At 39.3% G+C, this 17,253-nt stretch overlaps 1 protein-coding gene across 7 annotated transcripts in view; it reads left to right on the top strand.

The window, feature by feature from the left end:
- Positions 1-17,253, top strand: part of LOC116381146 (protocadherin-15-like) — a 231,534-nt gene that overhangs the window by 166,418 nt on the left and 47,863 nt on the right. For all 7 annotated transcript variants that reach the window (XM_031843009.1, XM_031843011.1, XM_031843010.1 and 4 more), the window contains 7 exons: positions 2,268-2,396; positions 8,849-8,968; positions 9,105-9,290; positions 9,986-10,222; positions 11,206-11,322; positions 12,945-13,085; positions 14,726-14,838. In XM_031843009.1, coding sequence (XP_031698869.1) covers positions 2,268-2,396; positions 8,849-8,968; positions 9,105-9,290; positions 9,986-10,222; positions 11,206-11,322; positions 12,945-13,085; positions 14,726-14,838 — 1,043 coding nt within the window. The remainder of the gene's footprint in view (positions 1-2,267; positions 2,397-8,848; positions 8,969-9,104; positions 9,291-9,985; positions 10,223-11,205; positions 11,323-12,944; positions 13,086-14,725; positions 14,839-17,253) is intronic.

The following is a 17,253-nucleotide window of genomic DNA, read 5'->3' as shown; positions in this document are numbered from 1 at the left end:
TGTTATGGCGGCGCTGTACACCTAGAGGAATATGATTGGAAGTTGCTAGTCAGCTGGCAGCCAAACAGCTTGAAAATGAGCCTTTGAATGTGAAGCATGAATGAAACGGCTTCGGTGCTCTTCTGTCAACTAACTATACTATACTCCATATTTGGTGTGCTAGTGGGTATTACTATCAGCAAAACGCTGTAATGAGGGAATATGTGACCCATTGCGACAATGTGGCTTAAATGTTTGTAATACTTTTTGAACAATGGAGGTCTATAGCACAAAGGAATACTTTTTAGTTGGATCAAGTAATTGTGGATTTAATTTTCTCAGGATTTGAAGGCAATGAAGAGAATATTGCCTGCTGTAACTTAATTGCAACAACACGGAGCAAGCGCAGCAGTTTGGCGTTGAAGGGGAAACATGCTTGCAGTTTGTGAAAAGTTTTTAAGCTGGCAGACATCAGTGGTTGCCCCATCTATCACAAGTCGGTTGCTGAGGAATTGTCAAGACAGGCAAGAAAGTGAGACTCAAATAAAGCCCAAATCACATTTAACACAAAAGGGGAGGAATCCACAGCACGGACTTTTTAAGCTTTTACTACTCCTCGTTCTACCACAGGATGCTCATGTAAAACCTTCACAGACAGCTAGTGCGACCAAAAGTTACATAAACATGTAATATATGTAATAATTGATAAGTTTCTCCTCTTTTAGTCATATTGGTTATTGGAAAATTGTACTGTACAACGCATGGTAGAGAATACATCTGAAACCTTAAAGGCACAGTGAATATGAACCGTAGGTGGCGGTTTGTTAGCCCCTCCTCCCCAGCTCATTGAGGATTACGGTGCTCGCCAGCGGGGGAAAGCCAGCCTCCAAATTCACTGTCGTTTGGGAATGAGCTTTGTCCGCCTCGCGTTTCGCCTCGCTGTATTCACGGGGTTTTTTTTGGTCGCTGTGTATGCCATTTTCGTAGCTCCTACTCATTGTGCCTTTAACAATATTGTGTCACCAAATTTGGATGGGCGTGAAACTTTGGCATTTGGCCATGATATCAGCAGGATAATAAACTCTGAGCTGTACGGTTATCGAAAAAATGATTTGCTTAGAGCCCCCCGATGCAAAATGAAGCTTACTGGATCTCCTCTCTATTTGTGTGTGTGTGTGTGTGTGTGTGTGTGTGTGTGTTTGCCAGCGCTGCTCACAGCCTTCCTTTCATTATATCAGAGCTCATTCTGCTCTACCGCTTTACATATAGTGGCATTCGGATAAACAGTTTTGTCAACTGTGAGCTCTTAACCTCAAATTACTTGCATCACCGTGTGCCCTGCCAACCTCAATAGCCTGTTGTCACCTCTGTGATTGTCACTCTCCCACACACACCCACACACACTGCATTCTCTTTTTCCATCCCATTGTTGTGAATCGGTTAGCTCTTCCTCATTTTCCACTTCCTCCTAGTTCCCTTCTTCAAAAGTCAAATTTGCTCTCTCTCTCTCTCTCTCTCTCTCTCTCATCTCTCTGTCTCCCTCTCTCGCTCTTATGAAAGTCAAATTAAGAAATTGGTGACCTCTTACCAGTTTCTCTCTCTTTCCTTGTCTTCCGTGCTCACTCTGTAACATTTCTTATACTGTTGCGAAACAGTGAGAATTGGTGACATTTACTGTAAAATAGTTTTTTTAATAACTCCAAACATTCATAAACATGCTCTAATGCCTCAGGGGATCAGTTAAGTTTCTTGGCACAGTCTATCCTTCTGACTTTTGGGAACAGAAAAAAGCCCCGTATCATACCAGCTGAGCTGTCTGGTCCAAAATGATGCCATATGATCGATAAGAAGTGTTCTTTCTTTGACCCCTAGCTGCCTTGCTTAAGTATTTTTCACATGGATTTCTTAATTATGCTTATTTCAACACAAATCCCTTTTAACATGGCAAGAAAAAGTGGAAAGTGGACCACCAACAGTTTTTAAATCTATTTTTTGAGTGAACAGTAGTTAGAAGCACAAAAACATGGGACATCAGGACTAATTAGCAAATAAAATGGGCTCTTTGGTTTGTTACATAAGGGAGCTGTTAATAAGAGGGACAAATAGACTAAACTGGTCAAATAAAACCTCTGGGAAATTTGAAGATGGATTTATCTGGTATAACCTATCACATAAAAAACGACCCTGGAAAAATATGTTTAATGGAATACAAATTTCAGCTTTGGATGACCACAATAGTAAGACAAATTTGTGTTTGTTTGTGTGTGTTTTTGTGTATGCGTGTGTAGACCTCCACTGTGACGGTGAGCGTCGTGGTGACAGATGTTAATGACAATGACCCGCTGTTCGACTCTTCACTGCCAGTGAACCTCACTGTCATCGAGGAGCAGGATCACGCCTATGTTGGACAGGTCAAGGTAGGAGGATGCACACTAAGCGCACGCATGCTCCACTCTCTCCCACTGCCTCACCTCACTGCTCACTGCATGTTCTTAAATACACTCTGATGAAGGCCAAACACATTGGGAGAGCATGTCAAGTTATTACACCTGTATCTGTTATTCCTCTTGTGGTGTAGATTGACATGTTTGAAACTGGTAACACAACTCTTTTTGTTATTGTGGTCATCATGTCTCAGTGTAAGCAATCCAGACATAAGGACATTGAGACCTTGAGAAAAAGACATAATTACTTTAACTATATTACTGCATGTCATGTCCTTTATATTCCCTTACCACACATACATACAGACACACAGGCATCACACACAGATTCACAGAGGCTCTAATTAAGTTCTGTTCTTATAATCTTTTACAATGGGGACCAGTGATCACTAACATGACTCTGTAAACATTGGTAGCTTTGTAATTAGGCTGTCTGTTACTATGCTTGGAGGACTGTGTGTGTATTATATAAACATAAATAGGCCTATATAATATTATTTATAATATCACATCTTTGTATTATAAAGTATTATATTTTAATATCAGCAGATGTCATGCTTGGACATCATATCCGGGGGATAAATTTGATTAACTTAACACAGACAAATATCAAAATCACATGAGGTCCCCTGGTCTCTTGCTCCTGTGCGATTGGGTCTTCATGTGTAGCAAGATAAGCTTCCTCAATTTGTAACCAAAATGCTGTCAAAACTCTTTTAGAATTGCCAAAGCAGCCTCCATAATTCACGAAAAGGAAAGGGGCAGAAAAAATGTACGGAGAAAACAAAACTCCTAAAATAAGACCAAAATGACCAAATCACCAAGACGCCTAATCATGCAGGACTGATGTCATCACATGACCTCTGTGTTTGAAGATAAGAAGTTAAGAAATGACAGATTAAGGCTTAGTTTGATTTTAACTATAAGGCTGCAGATTTTTTATCAAAAAAGGGATTTTTCTAATGTTTGCGATGGATTGACTTTTTCAAATTCCATTGTTATTTTCAGTAGAACAATGATTTGTCCTAAAATTATACTATTGTCGAAGAAACTAAATGTCAGCAGCAATTAACAAAATCATTGGATCCTCATTTTTTGTCATTTAGTGAACTGTAAGCAGCCATTTTAGCATGCAACGTAAGTGCTTTCACTTGTGTCAGTGCTTTCACTTGTGTCAGTGCTTTCAACTGTGCAGCTGAAAAGTTGATCCACTTATATTGACATAATGATGGCATTTCAAGATCAGGCTTTTCAGCATTTTGTTGTGTGGCAGTGTTCTTAAGTTTTGGTAAATTCTTGCAGGTATTGATCCCAGAACAAAGGGGCAGATTTTGTCAAGCGTTTGGGGTTACCATGATCTTCATTCACTCTGTTCAATCCTATTGTCTCTGTGGAAATAGTGGTAAATCAAGAACAAATATGAATGAAATGTATATTGAATAAAAATAATTATTTCTAGTCTGCAACATATATACTATAATGTCAAGTAAAAAAATGTAGTACATATAAGTAAAATGATCTCTCCTCAACACTGTGGGATGCATTTTCACCTACATCAGCACCCACGCCTCCACTTACCACAAAGACTCCTGGACTCGTTCCAGACCTAATAACTGACTCATGTATTCCCCAGACAGGGGTCATGGGGAAATCTGACACGTTGATAGGCTCTGATCTTTAAAGATGCTCCCTCGGTTGCACGCTTGCTTGGATTTGCTCCAAGCTTATATCATAGCCTTTATACACCAGTGTCAGGGGGTGTTTGATCAGTCTGACACTTTGCCAGGTTTTAAATGTTAATCGTGCTTCTTTGGTTGAACACTAGGACTACTCCTGAGATAAATACATGGCCCTTGTACACCCATGTCTAGGATTTTGAACAAGGCTTTACCCTTTAACAGGTTCCAAAGTGAAAAGCTCAATACCTTTTCTTTGGACAATCGGGTGCTATTCTAAGCACGTAATCCAAACCATATCTTTAAAGAGGACATTTCATTCCAAGCATTCCAAACTTTAGGTTTTGGACAGACTTTTGGATATGTTCCAAATTCAACATCCAAAAACCCACCCTAATCTTTAGAGCGGGCACTCGAAAGTATTCCAATCCTGAACTTCCTACCTTTCAAGGACCCTTGGATATTTTCCAAACCAAAACAGACAGTGTGATCCCTCAGCGGTCTGTGCAAGGCACGACTCTGGGCCTCATTCCAAACCATGGTCCCTACCTGTAGGTATTAAAGAGATTTCCGGAAGAATGAAGGACCCGACCTTGATGTTCTGATGCTGGTGAGGTAAGAGAGGGATGGAAAGAGGGGAGGAAGTGAGACATGCATGGGTGGCAGATAGAAATGGGAGAAAGACACTGGGGAAAGGTAATAGGGGTGAGAGAGAGAGGGGGGGAGACAACAGAGCAAAGGGAGAACGGTTGCATTCTTAATCTGACTTGCATGAGTTTGAGACATGTTTTCTATTTTAAAGAGGTGAAAAATGCATTGGAAAAAGGAAAGACTGGATGAATTCCGAGAGAGGTCATTTGGCCATTAAAGATAGGATTATAGAAGGTCAAAAATAATAAAGAAAGGTGAGCACTTCATTTGCATGATATAGTGGCAGATAGGAGCAAAGACTCCAGAAGTGATTAAATTGAAATCCTTTTCTGTAATGTTGCCATTGTGACCCTGAGAAACAGTGGACAAGGCTGCATCATAGCAGCTGCAATGGCACCCAATGCACATGCTGTTTGGCTTCAGAATCAAACATTTAATGTCAAGCTAGCTGCCTCCCAAAGGGCCTCTTCATCAGTTTAAGTTGATCCCTCAACGGCAGCCATATAAAAATATTCAAGCTTTCCTAACAGTCCAGCACAACAGCGTGGTTGTTTACTCTCGACATCTACTGTAGATGGCGTTAAGGCTAGCTGTAAATGTTGTATTCTTTCTCTGTAAGTGGTTTTAAATGATTGAAGATTTTTGAAGAGAAAAAACTACAGAAAGTAGACGATACCGTTTACTCTTCATGCTAATAGTGTTGCCAAACATTTTTTTTATTTACCACAACAGCTTTTCCGTGGAAACAAACAAATCCATTCAACCAATAGCTCATGACCACGATGACACATAGTTTTTAATCTCAGATTCAGAGCGATACTTACAGTGCGAAAGAAAAAGACGTATCACAGCTATGAGCCAATCAGATTGCTTGATATAGTCTGATTTAGTTCATCCTCAAAAGCCACCATTAATGCTAGGAAGCACAATTAACCAAAGAAAACCAAATAGATACGGAATGCAAGCTGTTGTTCTTGTCTTTAACATATCAGCATTTACAGTATATATTTTTTGCCCTGGGACAAAATGAAAAGATGTCTTCTTGCAACTCCTCAACAAGAATCACATACAGTATGTCTGACTGACCAGTTTCACCCAAAGATCATGTTTTTTCCCGTGTCTTATTTGACCTTTCACTATTTAGAGTGAATTATTCATTAATTTAGGAAAAAGGAAGGATTAGTGGAGAACCTGAAAAATGGACATCAAAAATGTGACGCAATACCAAGCTGTTGAAATGAAGTTCAGGTGGAGCACAACATTTACCTGATGGGAAACATCAGTTGAAAAGAAGAAATAACATAGACTTAAATGGAGCAATCTCTCTCTTACACACACACACACACACACACACACACTCACACACTTAAATGCACTATGTAGAAGTAATACAACTCGAGTGATGACTTGTCCGTATGTGTATCTCACTGAGAAATGACTCCCACACTGTGATAATACACAGATTTAAAAAAGAAATCTGCCATTGACTTTCAGTTGCAGGTAATTCTATTGCTGTATCTAGGGATGCAATTAGAGGTGGAGGTGAGAAAGTGATGAAAAGAAAAATGATAACAAGGAAGATTGGAAGAAAACAGGTATGAGCACGCAAACGCGACAGGTAGAGCAAGCTATTGTAGAGATAGAGTGTCGATTTCAGGCTTTAATCTGGTTTTCTTTGTCAGCATTTGTTGAAAAGCAGCAGATGTAAGGCAACTGAGACATTTATTCTATTGTGTCTCTGGCTTATAACTGTCTGACAGTGTAATTATGCTGAGAGAACTGTGAGGGGTGTAAAAGACACAAGAAAAAGAGAAATAAAAGAGGAAGGACGGAGAGAAAGTCACCGACATGCACGGTACCCAACTCCAGGAACTGCAGACAAAAATATGTTTGATATCAAGACGATTAATCTAGCCTACTATCTAAAGGATTTCATCTAATGTCTAAAATGCAACGCTATGACATCTCTGCGGTTGGCAGTTTGAAGGAAGGTTTTATGTACAATAATGTTTCCCTATTAAATATCAAACATTTGCCCCGTTATTTGCATATAGGCAGGACAAATTTGCTGTCCATTTCTCCCAGGATTTCTCCATCAGTTCAGTTGGCTGACATCACAGGGATAAATCTCTCATGTCTTCCAGAAAATTATGTGTGTCACACATTTTGGGTCTCAAATACACGTGGAAGCACATGTGAAAAGCATTCAACGGGCAAACACGTTCACAAAATGTTTGTTCCCTTCCTTTGTTTCCCACTTTCTCTCTCTTAATGTCCATTTTTTAATCTTTCCCTTCCTCCTTTTCAAAACAACCCAAGATAATCATCCAAAAGCTTGATGCTCCATTCAATTTACAGTACAGCTTTACAACCGGATATCAATGAATCACAGATTGCAAATCACAAAAAGAGGACTTCATTCCTCTCTCTTGCAGTCTGCATAACACTGGCAAGACGGAACCTCATTTCTATTAATCCTAATAGTCGCTGTGTGAGATAAGATGAAAGTTTAATGATCCAAAATTGGGGAAACGGGGGGAAAAATGGGTCAGTGCAACAGCTGGAAGTGACACAGTACAGCAAAAATGGAATATAAATATGAATTGAGTAATGAGCTTTAGATAAACATATTAAACTGACACTGCTACAGTTATACACTTTGGATCGGAGTAAAATATCTTGACAGATATTGGATGGTTTGCCATGAAATTATGATGAATCCTAATGACTTTGTTGACCCCTAAACTTTTCATCTAGCACCATCATCAGGTCAATACTTTCCAATACTTTGGTTAATGATCAAATAATACCTGCAAAACTAATTCCTTTTAACCTCAATTGACAAATGTTAGGATGCTAACATGCCAAACTGAGTAGATATCACTAAATATTACCTGCTAGAAACCAGCATGTTAACGTTGTCGTTGTGAGTATTTGGCTGCTGCTCAAAGCATCGCTGTGCTTCAGTACAGTCAGGCAGAGCTGCCAGCTGATGACTCTTTTCCCACTGTGTTTTTGTTTTTCATTATTGTGTTAGCTTTATATCAAATAGATTTTGTCACAGTTTTTTTCCTCAGTGATCACCAAATTCTCATTAACGTCACATCATTGTCATGGCAATATATCGTCATGATTTATGCTGACACAATGAACACTAAGACATAATGTATGCAAATACCATAAGTATTATCCTTAATCGTGAGGCTGTCTGTATTTTTAACATTAATCACTTCAGAATAATCCTCCTCCTGACTTATTTTGTTGTGCAGAGTCTTGACTGCTCACACTCTGACTGATAACATTCTAAACACACACTCAGCTTTCTTACTGTTAGCTGCATGAATAGTTGTGAATCAATTATTCTTAAGACATTTATTCATTTCTTTTTGTGGACTTTTAGAATCAGAAAGCAACGTACGCAAACCTCAGCCCTGCACACAAACCGTGTTAATATTTCCTCTGCTCTGCTCTGATCTATTTTAATGCTGTCAAAATGCTGATTGGACAGGACCGGCTAGCAATTTGCCACCTTCTCAACACCTTATTTTATTAGTTGAAAGAGATGGTGTGGCGACGGAGTTTGACTGTAGTCCATAGATACAGAAAGATATTCAGACGAAAGAAGTCCAACAAAGGAAATAAGTACTTATTTTTTACCGAGTGGAAATTGAAACCACTGTCTCATTAACTCTGGAAAAGTTTTTAACAATTTCTACTCGTGGAGAATAATTTGAATTGCTCTGGACAAGTTGCAAAAACGGGGAAAGGAAAAGCTGACACCGGGGAAAATGTGAGAGAGAGAGAGCAGATCACCCTGGTATGTCTTTGCCACCTTGTCAACGCTATGTATTTCTCTTTATCCCAGAAAAAAAGGCTTTGTAAATGTTCACAAGATTGAAAGAGGTTAAGTGTTTTACCTCTTGTATACATTCACACACTTCATTCACACACTCATTTAGCTTGATTTGAGAGGAAGTTCACTTTCAATCAAAGAATGATTGGCTTCAATGGCAGTCTGATGAATTGTAGGATTTAAACCCGTAGTCCTCCCTTCTGATTACCAGTGTGCATGCGTTGTTTCTGTGTGTCTGTATTTAGGCTACAGACCCAGATCTGGGGGCGAGCGGTCAAGTCCACTATCGGCTCGTCAACCACCAGAAGCTGTTTAGCATCAACGCCACCGGAGCGATCAGAACTACAATGGCACTGGACAGAGAGGTCAGCGGAAGGGATTCATATGTTCAGATTTCACATGACTGTCATAGCTGTTGAATGCAATACAAAAAAAAAAAAAAAGAACGGTTGACATTGGCAATGATGAATAATTTGACTGTGATTCTCCATCATCTTCAAGGTGAAAGGTCACTACTTTCTGATCGTTGAAGCCTGGGATGGTGCATCGGACCCTCGGCGATCCAGATTAACGCTGTCCGTCACTGTTCTGGACGTAGACGACAACAGCCCGATATTCACCCAACAAACGTACAATGTCACCCTACCAGAGAACAGCCCCAAAGATACAGTCATACTACAGTTCAAGGTGAGTGAGTGGGTTGATGGATATGCAACTGATCTAGTAGTCAATTTTGTAATCATTTCAGTAGTTGATTGTTATTTATACTATAGCTTTCTGAAGAAATGTAATATATTGCAAATTGTGAGGTTCCAGTTTATAAATTAGCCCTTTGTCCAGGTCAACGTGTTGGCTGGTTTTACCTCGATATCTCCATCAGCCAATGATTAACTAACTAATAATTAAACTAGTTAAAATGTTCAAATGTCCCACTCCCTACCAATGATGGTCACAATTATTTAAAAAATGTATTAATTAAGTTACTTTTCCCTTCAAGTCATAAATTCAGGTACTGAATGAAGTCAATAAGACTCAGCATCATAGTCGCACTTCAAGTTATTTACCGTCTTTGAAATGACCAAATTGGTTTCTATTTACACTCCAGTCTGCATTAGAGACTTCTTAAAAAGTCAGAATTTTAATTTGCAAACACTTGAAGACACACTGAGTTGGAAAGGAATGTAAGAAAAAGAAGGAAACAAGCATCTTTTCCCTCTAGCTACACTGTAAAATAGATACAGGCCACCACTACCACAGGTGTTTCAGACAGGCCAGCCCAACACATTTCCTTCTGGCAAACATAAAAAATTCAACTGGCCATAAATTCACACTGTGATTATATTACTTTCTGTCCCATTCCTTGACTCTGTCTTGCCCTGTAGGCGATAGACGCTGACCTCGGCTCCAACCTCACATATCAAATCAGAACGCAGGGCTCAGACCGGGGGATCGTTCGACTATTCCACATTGACCCAGTGACAGGAGAGCTGTCGGTTCTCAGAGTGCTGGACTATGAGGCTCTGAGTGAATCGGGGCCCACGTACACATTCACAGTAGAGGCCATGGACACAGAGGGAAGCATGCCTCCTGGACTCGCCTCTGTTACTGTCAGAATCATGGTGAGTGTGTGGGTGGTGTGTTTATACTGACATCCAGGGGCCCAACCAGTGGTTTTTGCATAACATTAGCACATTTTCTACATTTACGCAAAAGCCATGGTACATTCATCTTTTGTTGGGAAGTTGACATCGAAAACTTTGGAGTTATAGTCATACTATTAAAGGGTGGTTCCATTATTATTATTATTACGTATTTTTTTAGGTTTTCATATCATACTGTAGCTTCCGAGTGGTGTTCCTATTGTATTCAAATCGCAGCATTAAAACTTTGATCGGAGTTTATATGTTTTAGTGACAATTTGCTCCCCAAGCCCTTCTAAAAACGTTTTCCCACGTGACCTAACGTAGGTTTCTGCATGATGATGTTCTACATTTATATATATATACACTTAAGTCTTTATCCATAGTCACTGTATTTCCTAAAGTAACTTAGATGGTCGTTGGTAAGCTCCCAGTTTGGAGAAGCAGACAAGATACAGGCCCGGAAGCTAAGTTATGTACTACAGCAATGTGTGGACGGCACGTTAGTTCGAATACGAAACTCACAGAAAATCCATAACAAATGAACCAATCAATGCTGCAGTAGACCAACAAGTCCCGTGTTCTGTGAGGTAACATTACTGCTTTTGTATGTCAACCTTAGCATTTGGTTAAGGGCTCAGGGGTTATGTTACCTAGATTAGGTGTTGATACTGTAAACAGCTGTTGCTTTTTCTCCTTTGGGGAGGCCAGATGTTCCTGAACCTATGGAAAGTGAACCCGCTTTAGTGAGTCATTTTGTGGGCTGCAGAGAGAAAGTGAAAATAAGAATAAAGTTCAATTTAAGAATTGGAGTGAGAGCAAAATGCCAACAATGTCAGTTTGCACATCATTAGTATTTAAAAATGTGTACATTTTAGGCACTTTATAGAAAACAAAAACAACTTGATGTACTGTATGTTTACAATCGTAATGCCATACTGTGTTTGTTTATTTCGCTCCAGGACATGAATGACTTTTCTCCGGTATTCAGCCAGTCAGTGTACCGAGGCCTGGTTGCCCCTAATGCTTTCAAGGGAACCATTGTAACCACAGTGATGGCCAATGACTCTGACCCTGCGGTGAGCATTTCCAGCTGCTGCTATTCAAACTGTTTTTCACACTTTGCTCCTCAAATTGTGTTTGGGAATAATGTAAGATAGTTGTGCTTGTCTGCAGTGTTTGTGTGTGTGTTTTAAATGTGTTTGTTTTCTCCAGTGGAGCCGTGTTTTCAACCCCCAGTGTGGCACTTAATGATACCTCCATTGGGGTTTTAACACTAAACATTTGTAATAGAGGCTGGTTTAATCAGCTTGCTGTAAAATGAAGGTTTGCTCACTTTATAGTTCAATTGTGAGCCATTAGATAGCCTGGTGCAGTTAACTCCAGGTTTAAAAGGTTGTAAAAATCAAAGCTGGGTCTGAGTGCAGTGTGAATAAAGCGTGTGTGAATTTGCTGTGTCACACAGCCTTTTGCTTAGATGCAGATCTGAGATGCAATGGCTGTGAAAAATAGCTCTCATCTTTATCGGAAACAGTAAACAACCAACTGGTAAATTTGCAATTTTACAGTATAGTAAATCATCAAATTAATATTTATATTTGAAAAAAGACCAGAAATACAAAAGTATGTCTTTACCTTGCATTACTGCTCAAGAAGACATGATCTTCTTTTTCACTCCTCCATCGCCGTCTGAAATCTTCTACACTGGCGATGTTACCCCATATCCTCTTTAAAAGCCCCATGTCCCTTTGACTAATGTGCTTGCTCTCTTCCTACATCAGCTGAATTGATCCAGACTTAAAGTCTAAGCATAAAGCCGGACTCTCTTGGGTCAAAAAGTAACATTGTCAAGGCTGTATGATATTATAAAGGCTCCCAGTGCTCAAAGAATGTACTAAATAGCACCTTAGCAGCCGTAGTTATATATATATATATATATATATATATATATATATATATATATATATATATATAAATATATATATAATATTTGGATGTCAATGTCACTTATACCCTTCAGACCCACAATTTACCACTAAAGTACACAAAGAAGTATTTGCCACAGTGACGTTTTGCTGACTCAATACGAGCCGTTGTTTAATGAAAGCTTACATTGGAACAGATGCCTACTGTGCACAACAGCAGTGCTTCTACAAAACCAGAAGAATTTACATTTAAACAGAACAATACTGAGTGTTAACCTTGTAAATTATAATAAAACAATCCATATTGTGTTTACACTTTGACATTTTTATTAGAGATGTACTGTTACCAATATTGAATATTATTCCAATTCTGACTCAAACAGCTGGATCGGGTATCTGTGACAATGGGGCCAATCCAATTAATTCTGTTCTATATATGTACATATTCTATGTTATATACTGGAATTAACATTTTTGACCAATCGGTAGCTGACACACACTGACACAAAACTGAATTGTAAATCTTGTTAATTTTGACGTGTGTCTTAACTGCTTCATATGTACTTGGACAGAGACGCACTGTTTTATTTAGGCCCAAAATGATTGCGTGGGATAATAAATACTGTGGTAGTCATTACCACACTATGATTTTAATTTGATGCATTGTAAAAAGTTTGTAAGCACGTCGGTATTCCAGGAAGAATGCAAGATATGTTTCATCCTAATGCCACATTCATCTGAATCTGTCATCCTAAGTGTACTTGTTCTCCTATCAGGGTACCCCAGCAGGCCTGGTGCGCTATAAAGTGAACCAGGAGGCTTTTCATTACTCTGCCAGTATATTTGACGTGGAGGAACAGACGGGAAATGTTGTAACCAGAGTTAACCTCAACGAAGAGCCCAACCTCAAGTTCAGTGTAAGTATGCACATGCACGTTTTACAATTTATAATTTACAACTCGCAGACATGCACCCTGTGATGGGGGGTTGCAAGTAGAAATTGCTTTGAATGAAAAACAACCCCTGTTGTATGCGGCATTTACGTGACTGCATAACTATGGTAGTTGGGTAAAACAAGATGTGATTTGAATTGAAGACATTATAAAACATGCACATCTGCAATGGAGTAAAACAGCAGTAGAAGATTGTCCTACAACGAAGATATTAACTTCCATCAAACTATAATGTATTCTGTGTATTATTAAAAATAACCATGGTGCAGTGAGTCTACTGTTTATCATAATGGAAATATGCAGCATCACTTAATGTTATCCCCAATCAATCAAATTGATCTATTCTAACTGTAAACTCTGGCACTGGGACTGTAGTTCAATGGAGACATCATTGCTGCAGATGTATGTGATGCTTCCCTGTTTTGCTTTAGTTTTAGCATATTTTAGATTTAGTCGGTGGAGGATTGGGACCACATCACACGAATTAAGTCTTTAGAAATGAATTTGATGATTTTGTACATGCAGATTGTACTTGCTTTCTTGTGTTATTTGTAAAGCATAAAGGTGTCTTTGTACAGAGCACTCTTATAAATCCCTATCCGCTGTACAAAGTATACCGCAGCAGCTTATTAGTTTCAAAATTGCCTTTTCCCAGCTGCACTCCTCAATGGGGCTTTGGGCCATTCTCATTTCATCTTTTCACTGGGCTTTAATTAACACAACAAGGATTCAGCGTCCCCTGAAGATGTCACTCAGGGGCCTAATTTTACCTCGTTTGGCTTAAACAAAATGAATCAGTCCAACACTGTGTACAATTTTGGGATTATTACCGAGATAAACACTGTCCAAGGTATAATCTTTACGACGACAGATGACACAGTTAGACAATGAATTTGATATGTTGCAAATGTCTACCTAATTTCCTTGCATCACATTATAATGGCACCACAGTGTATTTTCATAAAATGTCTTTGGAGCAGCTTGGCATGCATAAGCAAGTGCGCAAGGCTAGGAACAGGTTTGTAAATAAAAAGAAACCCATTTACATATTCAGTGCAGTTGAAAGGAAGTCATTATGCTATTGAGCAAGGCCCTTAACTACCACATGTTTCCAGCAATGCAATGCATTATCAGTCGCAATTTCCTGGCTAAATAATATCTTGATATTTAAATTTGGCCTTCATTAGGAGTCCTTTGGGCCTGGTTAACAGTAGTTACCCCCCCAATTAAATAAAGAAGAAAGGCTAAGAAGTAAAAATAAGCACACCAGCGGGACACACACTCATCCTGTTCTCCTATTCCCATGCACATTATGTGCTTTTAGAATGCGGGCAGCAAAAATGTAGACATTCATTTTGGTTTATTATCAGCCTGTCATGCATTAGCTGCATCGATTTGTTTGGCTGTCTCTGCTGTCTGCACACTGTAAAATGGTGTGAACTGGTATATTTGCAATGCCACAAGAGCCGTGGCAGCACTGGACTGCAATATTGCAAGCGAGCATGTGGATATCTACTGACTCTTAACCTGTGTGTGTGTGTGTGTGTGTGTGTGTGTGTGTGTGTGTGTGTGTGTGTGTGTGTGTGTGTGTATTTGATTGACAGCTGGTGGTGGTGGCCTATGATGATGGTGAGCCAGTAAAGGAAAACACAACTCTAGTAGAGATCACAGTCCTTCAGCCCTCTGTCATTCCTGTGTTCACACAGGAAGAATACAGGTACGCACACACACAGAGTACATGCTATTTTCTATGCCTCTGTACTGGCGACAGCCACGATTGGAGGTATTATGTTTTGCAGTTGTCTGCCATTCCATTCACTCGATATCTCAGAAACGCATGGAGGGAATATCTTCAAATGTTGCGCTAACGTCGACTTTGACTTAAGAATTAACTGATTTGATTTTGGTGGTCAAAGGTCACATTTTTTGCGATAACTCAATAATGAATAGGCTTATTATGAGAATTTCACACAAATGCCTGAAAGGATAATAACTATGAAGTGATGACATTTTGGACAGAAACAGTGGAAACTGCAACTTGACTGTTTGGCGCAGAGGTGGCAATTCATAGTTTGAAGTTATAATCCTCAGAATTTAAATTCTGGTTGATTTGATTCTGGCAACAACTGCTGTAACTGGTGATAGCATTAAGAACATCATAGTACAAACACCAGAGGCCTGTTGGAATTACACAGTTATGGATCCCTGGCGGCAGGAAGTGCCGTTTGTGCAGCTACTCTGTTGACACTGAACCCCAAGTTGCTTCCGGCCATTTCACAGCAGCCCACTGCTCCTACAAATGTTTAGGATGGCTTTAATGCAGAGGACAAATCTCAGTACCAGATGGCAGACTCCGCCACTAACAACACAAACTACTATATAGAGAGGTAACTAACAATAAATAAACATTTAAGTAGTGTAAAAATAAGGTTTATGCGATGGAAACCTGAATAATTATGACTTACATGCAGAATTTTTCCATCTACTTATATTTGCCGTTCATGCACCCATGTAAACGGTGACATGTAGGAAGAGATCTTGCTATAAAGCTCAGTTTTGAAAGCGCTTTTCTGACCCAAAAAAGGAAAGAATGTCTGGCTACCTGGACGTTTGTCTGTAGAAGTTGCAAATTACCAATGAAACGCTAATACAGCTCGGGCTGATATCACACACTCCGTCAGAGTTTATACTCGTCTTCTAAATAAATAAATAAATAATTTCGATAGTGGGACATTCATCTCAATTCAAGACAACCAAATAATGATTAAAAAATGCATCTGAAGTTTTGGATTGTATCCAGTCGCTGACAGAGGATTTGTTTTTAATCTGGCAACATAGTAAATGGCATTAATATAGGTGTAATTAAATATGGAGAAGAATGTTTAACATTCAAAGAACAGAATATATTTACATTAACCTTTCCCTAATGAATGAACGCAACGAGCACTTAATATGGTTCTACCACATTTATAGCACAACCATGCCAAATCACAGTACAGGGCAGTAGATGGAAACAGAAGGTGCTAAGTCTGAACAGCACGGTCTTTGCTCGCCTAATTCAGTTTTGATTACAACTCAAAGTATGTGCTTTAGTGTAAGAAGATTCCAGAAAAGGATGAAAGTAAAATGTAGGAACTTTTTGAAGTTTGTTTTCATAATAGAAATCCCAAAACTCCAAGTCAAAACAAATATGCACAGTAGCACCAACTCTGAGGGGTAGCAGCATGCTTTTCACCGTCTGCTGGAAAATCATTGAAAGAAGCAGAAACTCAATATAAAGCAAGTATAAGGGGACAGTGTGCGGCCCTATCCTCCATGCTAACCATTGGTCTGTCTATGACCCACCATCACTGGTTTTTGGGCTGGCTTCTCAGTTCCTTTGCGCACGTTAGTGTGTTTTGAATTTTGCAAAAATGGCCAACTGTGCCCCCGGCAGTGGGAAAGCATATAGAGAGCTGTTTAGAAAACGAGAATACATAACTCTCACCTCACGTGCAGACACATAAACACTCTCAAGTCATCATTATAACTCTTCCAGTTGGTGCTGCTTTTATGAGGTCATTGGTTCCCTCAGGTTTTCTGTTCTGTGATTGGCTGGATAGACAGAGGGTGTGTGTGTGAGATCAGATGTGAAATTGGCCTATAATCTACAGCTATTAGCTCTCATTTCTTTATCTTTCATTAAATACATGAACTTTGTTGTTATTTACTCTTTCTGGCATTCTTTATCCTGATGTGTTTTTTCCGCATCCCACTAGCTTCTAATTTCATGTTCCTCCTGCCACCCTTGTTATTATCAGCCCCTCTCTACATCTATTTGTCCCCAACAGTGACAGAGGGAAACAATTGGTTTCCTTCCATTTGCCTGCTTGTTATGTCGTCTGTCAGGCACAATATCCAAGTCATCAGACTTTAAATTGCAGGAGAGGATGAAACATCATATTTTTCGAAATGGCTGATTGACTCAATAGTTGGACCCTGTTTCCTGCTCAAAACATAATGAGCTTTTTGTGACGGCTTGTTTGTTTGTTAGAGGGATAGCATTAGTTTTGTGTCATTCTTTTATTTCCGCTCGCAGGTTTTGTTTACTTTTTTTGTTTAAGTTCTTCTTGTTCCTCTCCTCTCGTCTACC

The sequence above is a fragment of the Anarrhichthys ocellatus genome, unplaced genomic scaffold (genome assembly GCF_004355925.1).
Source record: "Anarrhichthys ocellatus isolate YVR2014 unplaced genomic scaffold, GSC_Weel_1.0 scaffold4, whole genome shotgun sequence".
In the NCBI taxonomy this organism is placed as follows: Eukaryota; Metazoa; Chordata; class Actinopteri; order Perciformes; family Anarhichadidae; genus Anarrhichthys; species Anarrhichthys ocellatus.
The sequence above is the reverse complement of the archived record's forward strand: the minus strand, read 5'-3'. Positions and strand labels throughout refer to the sequence as shown.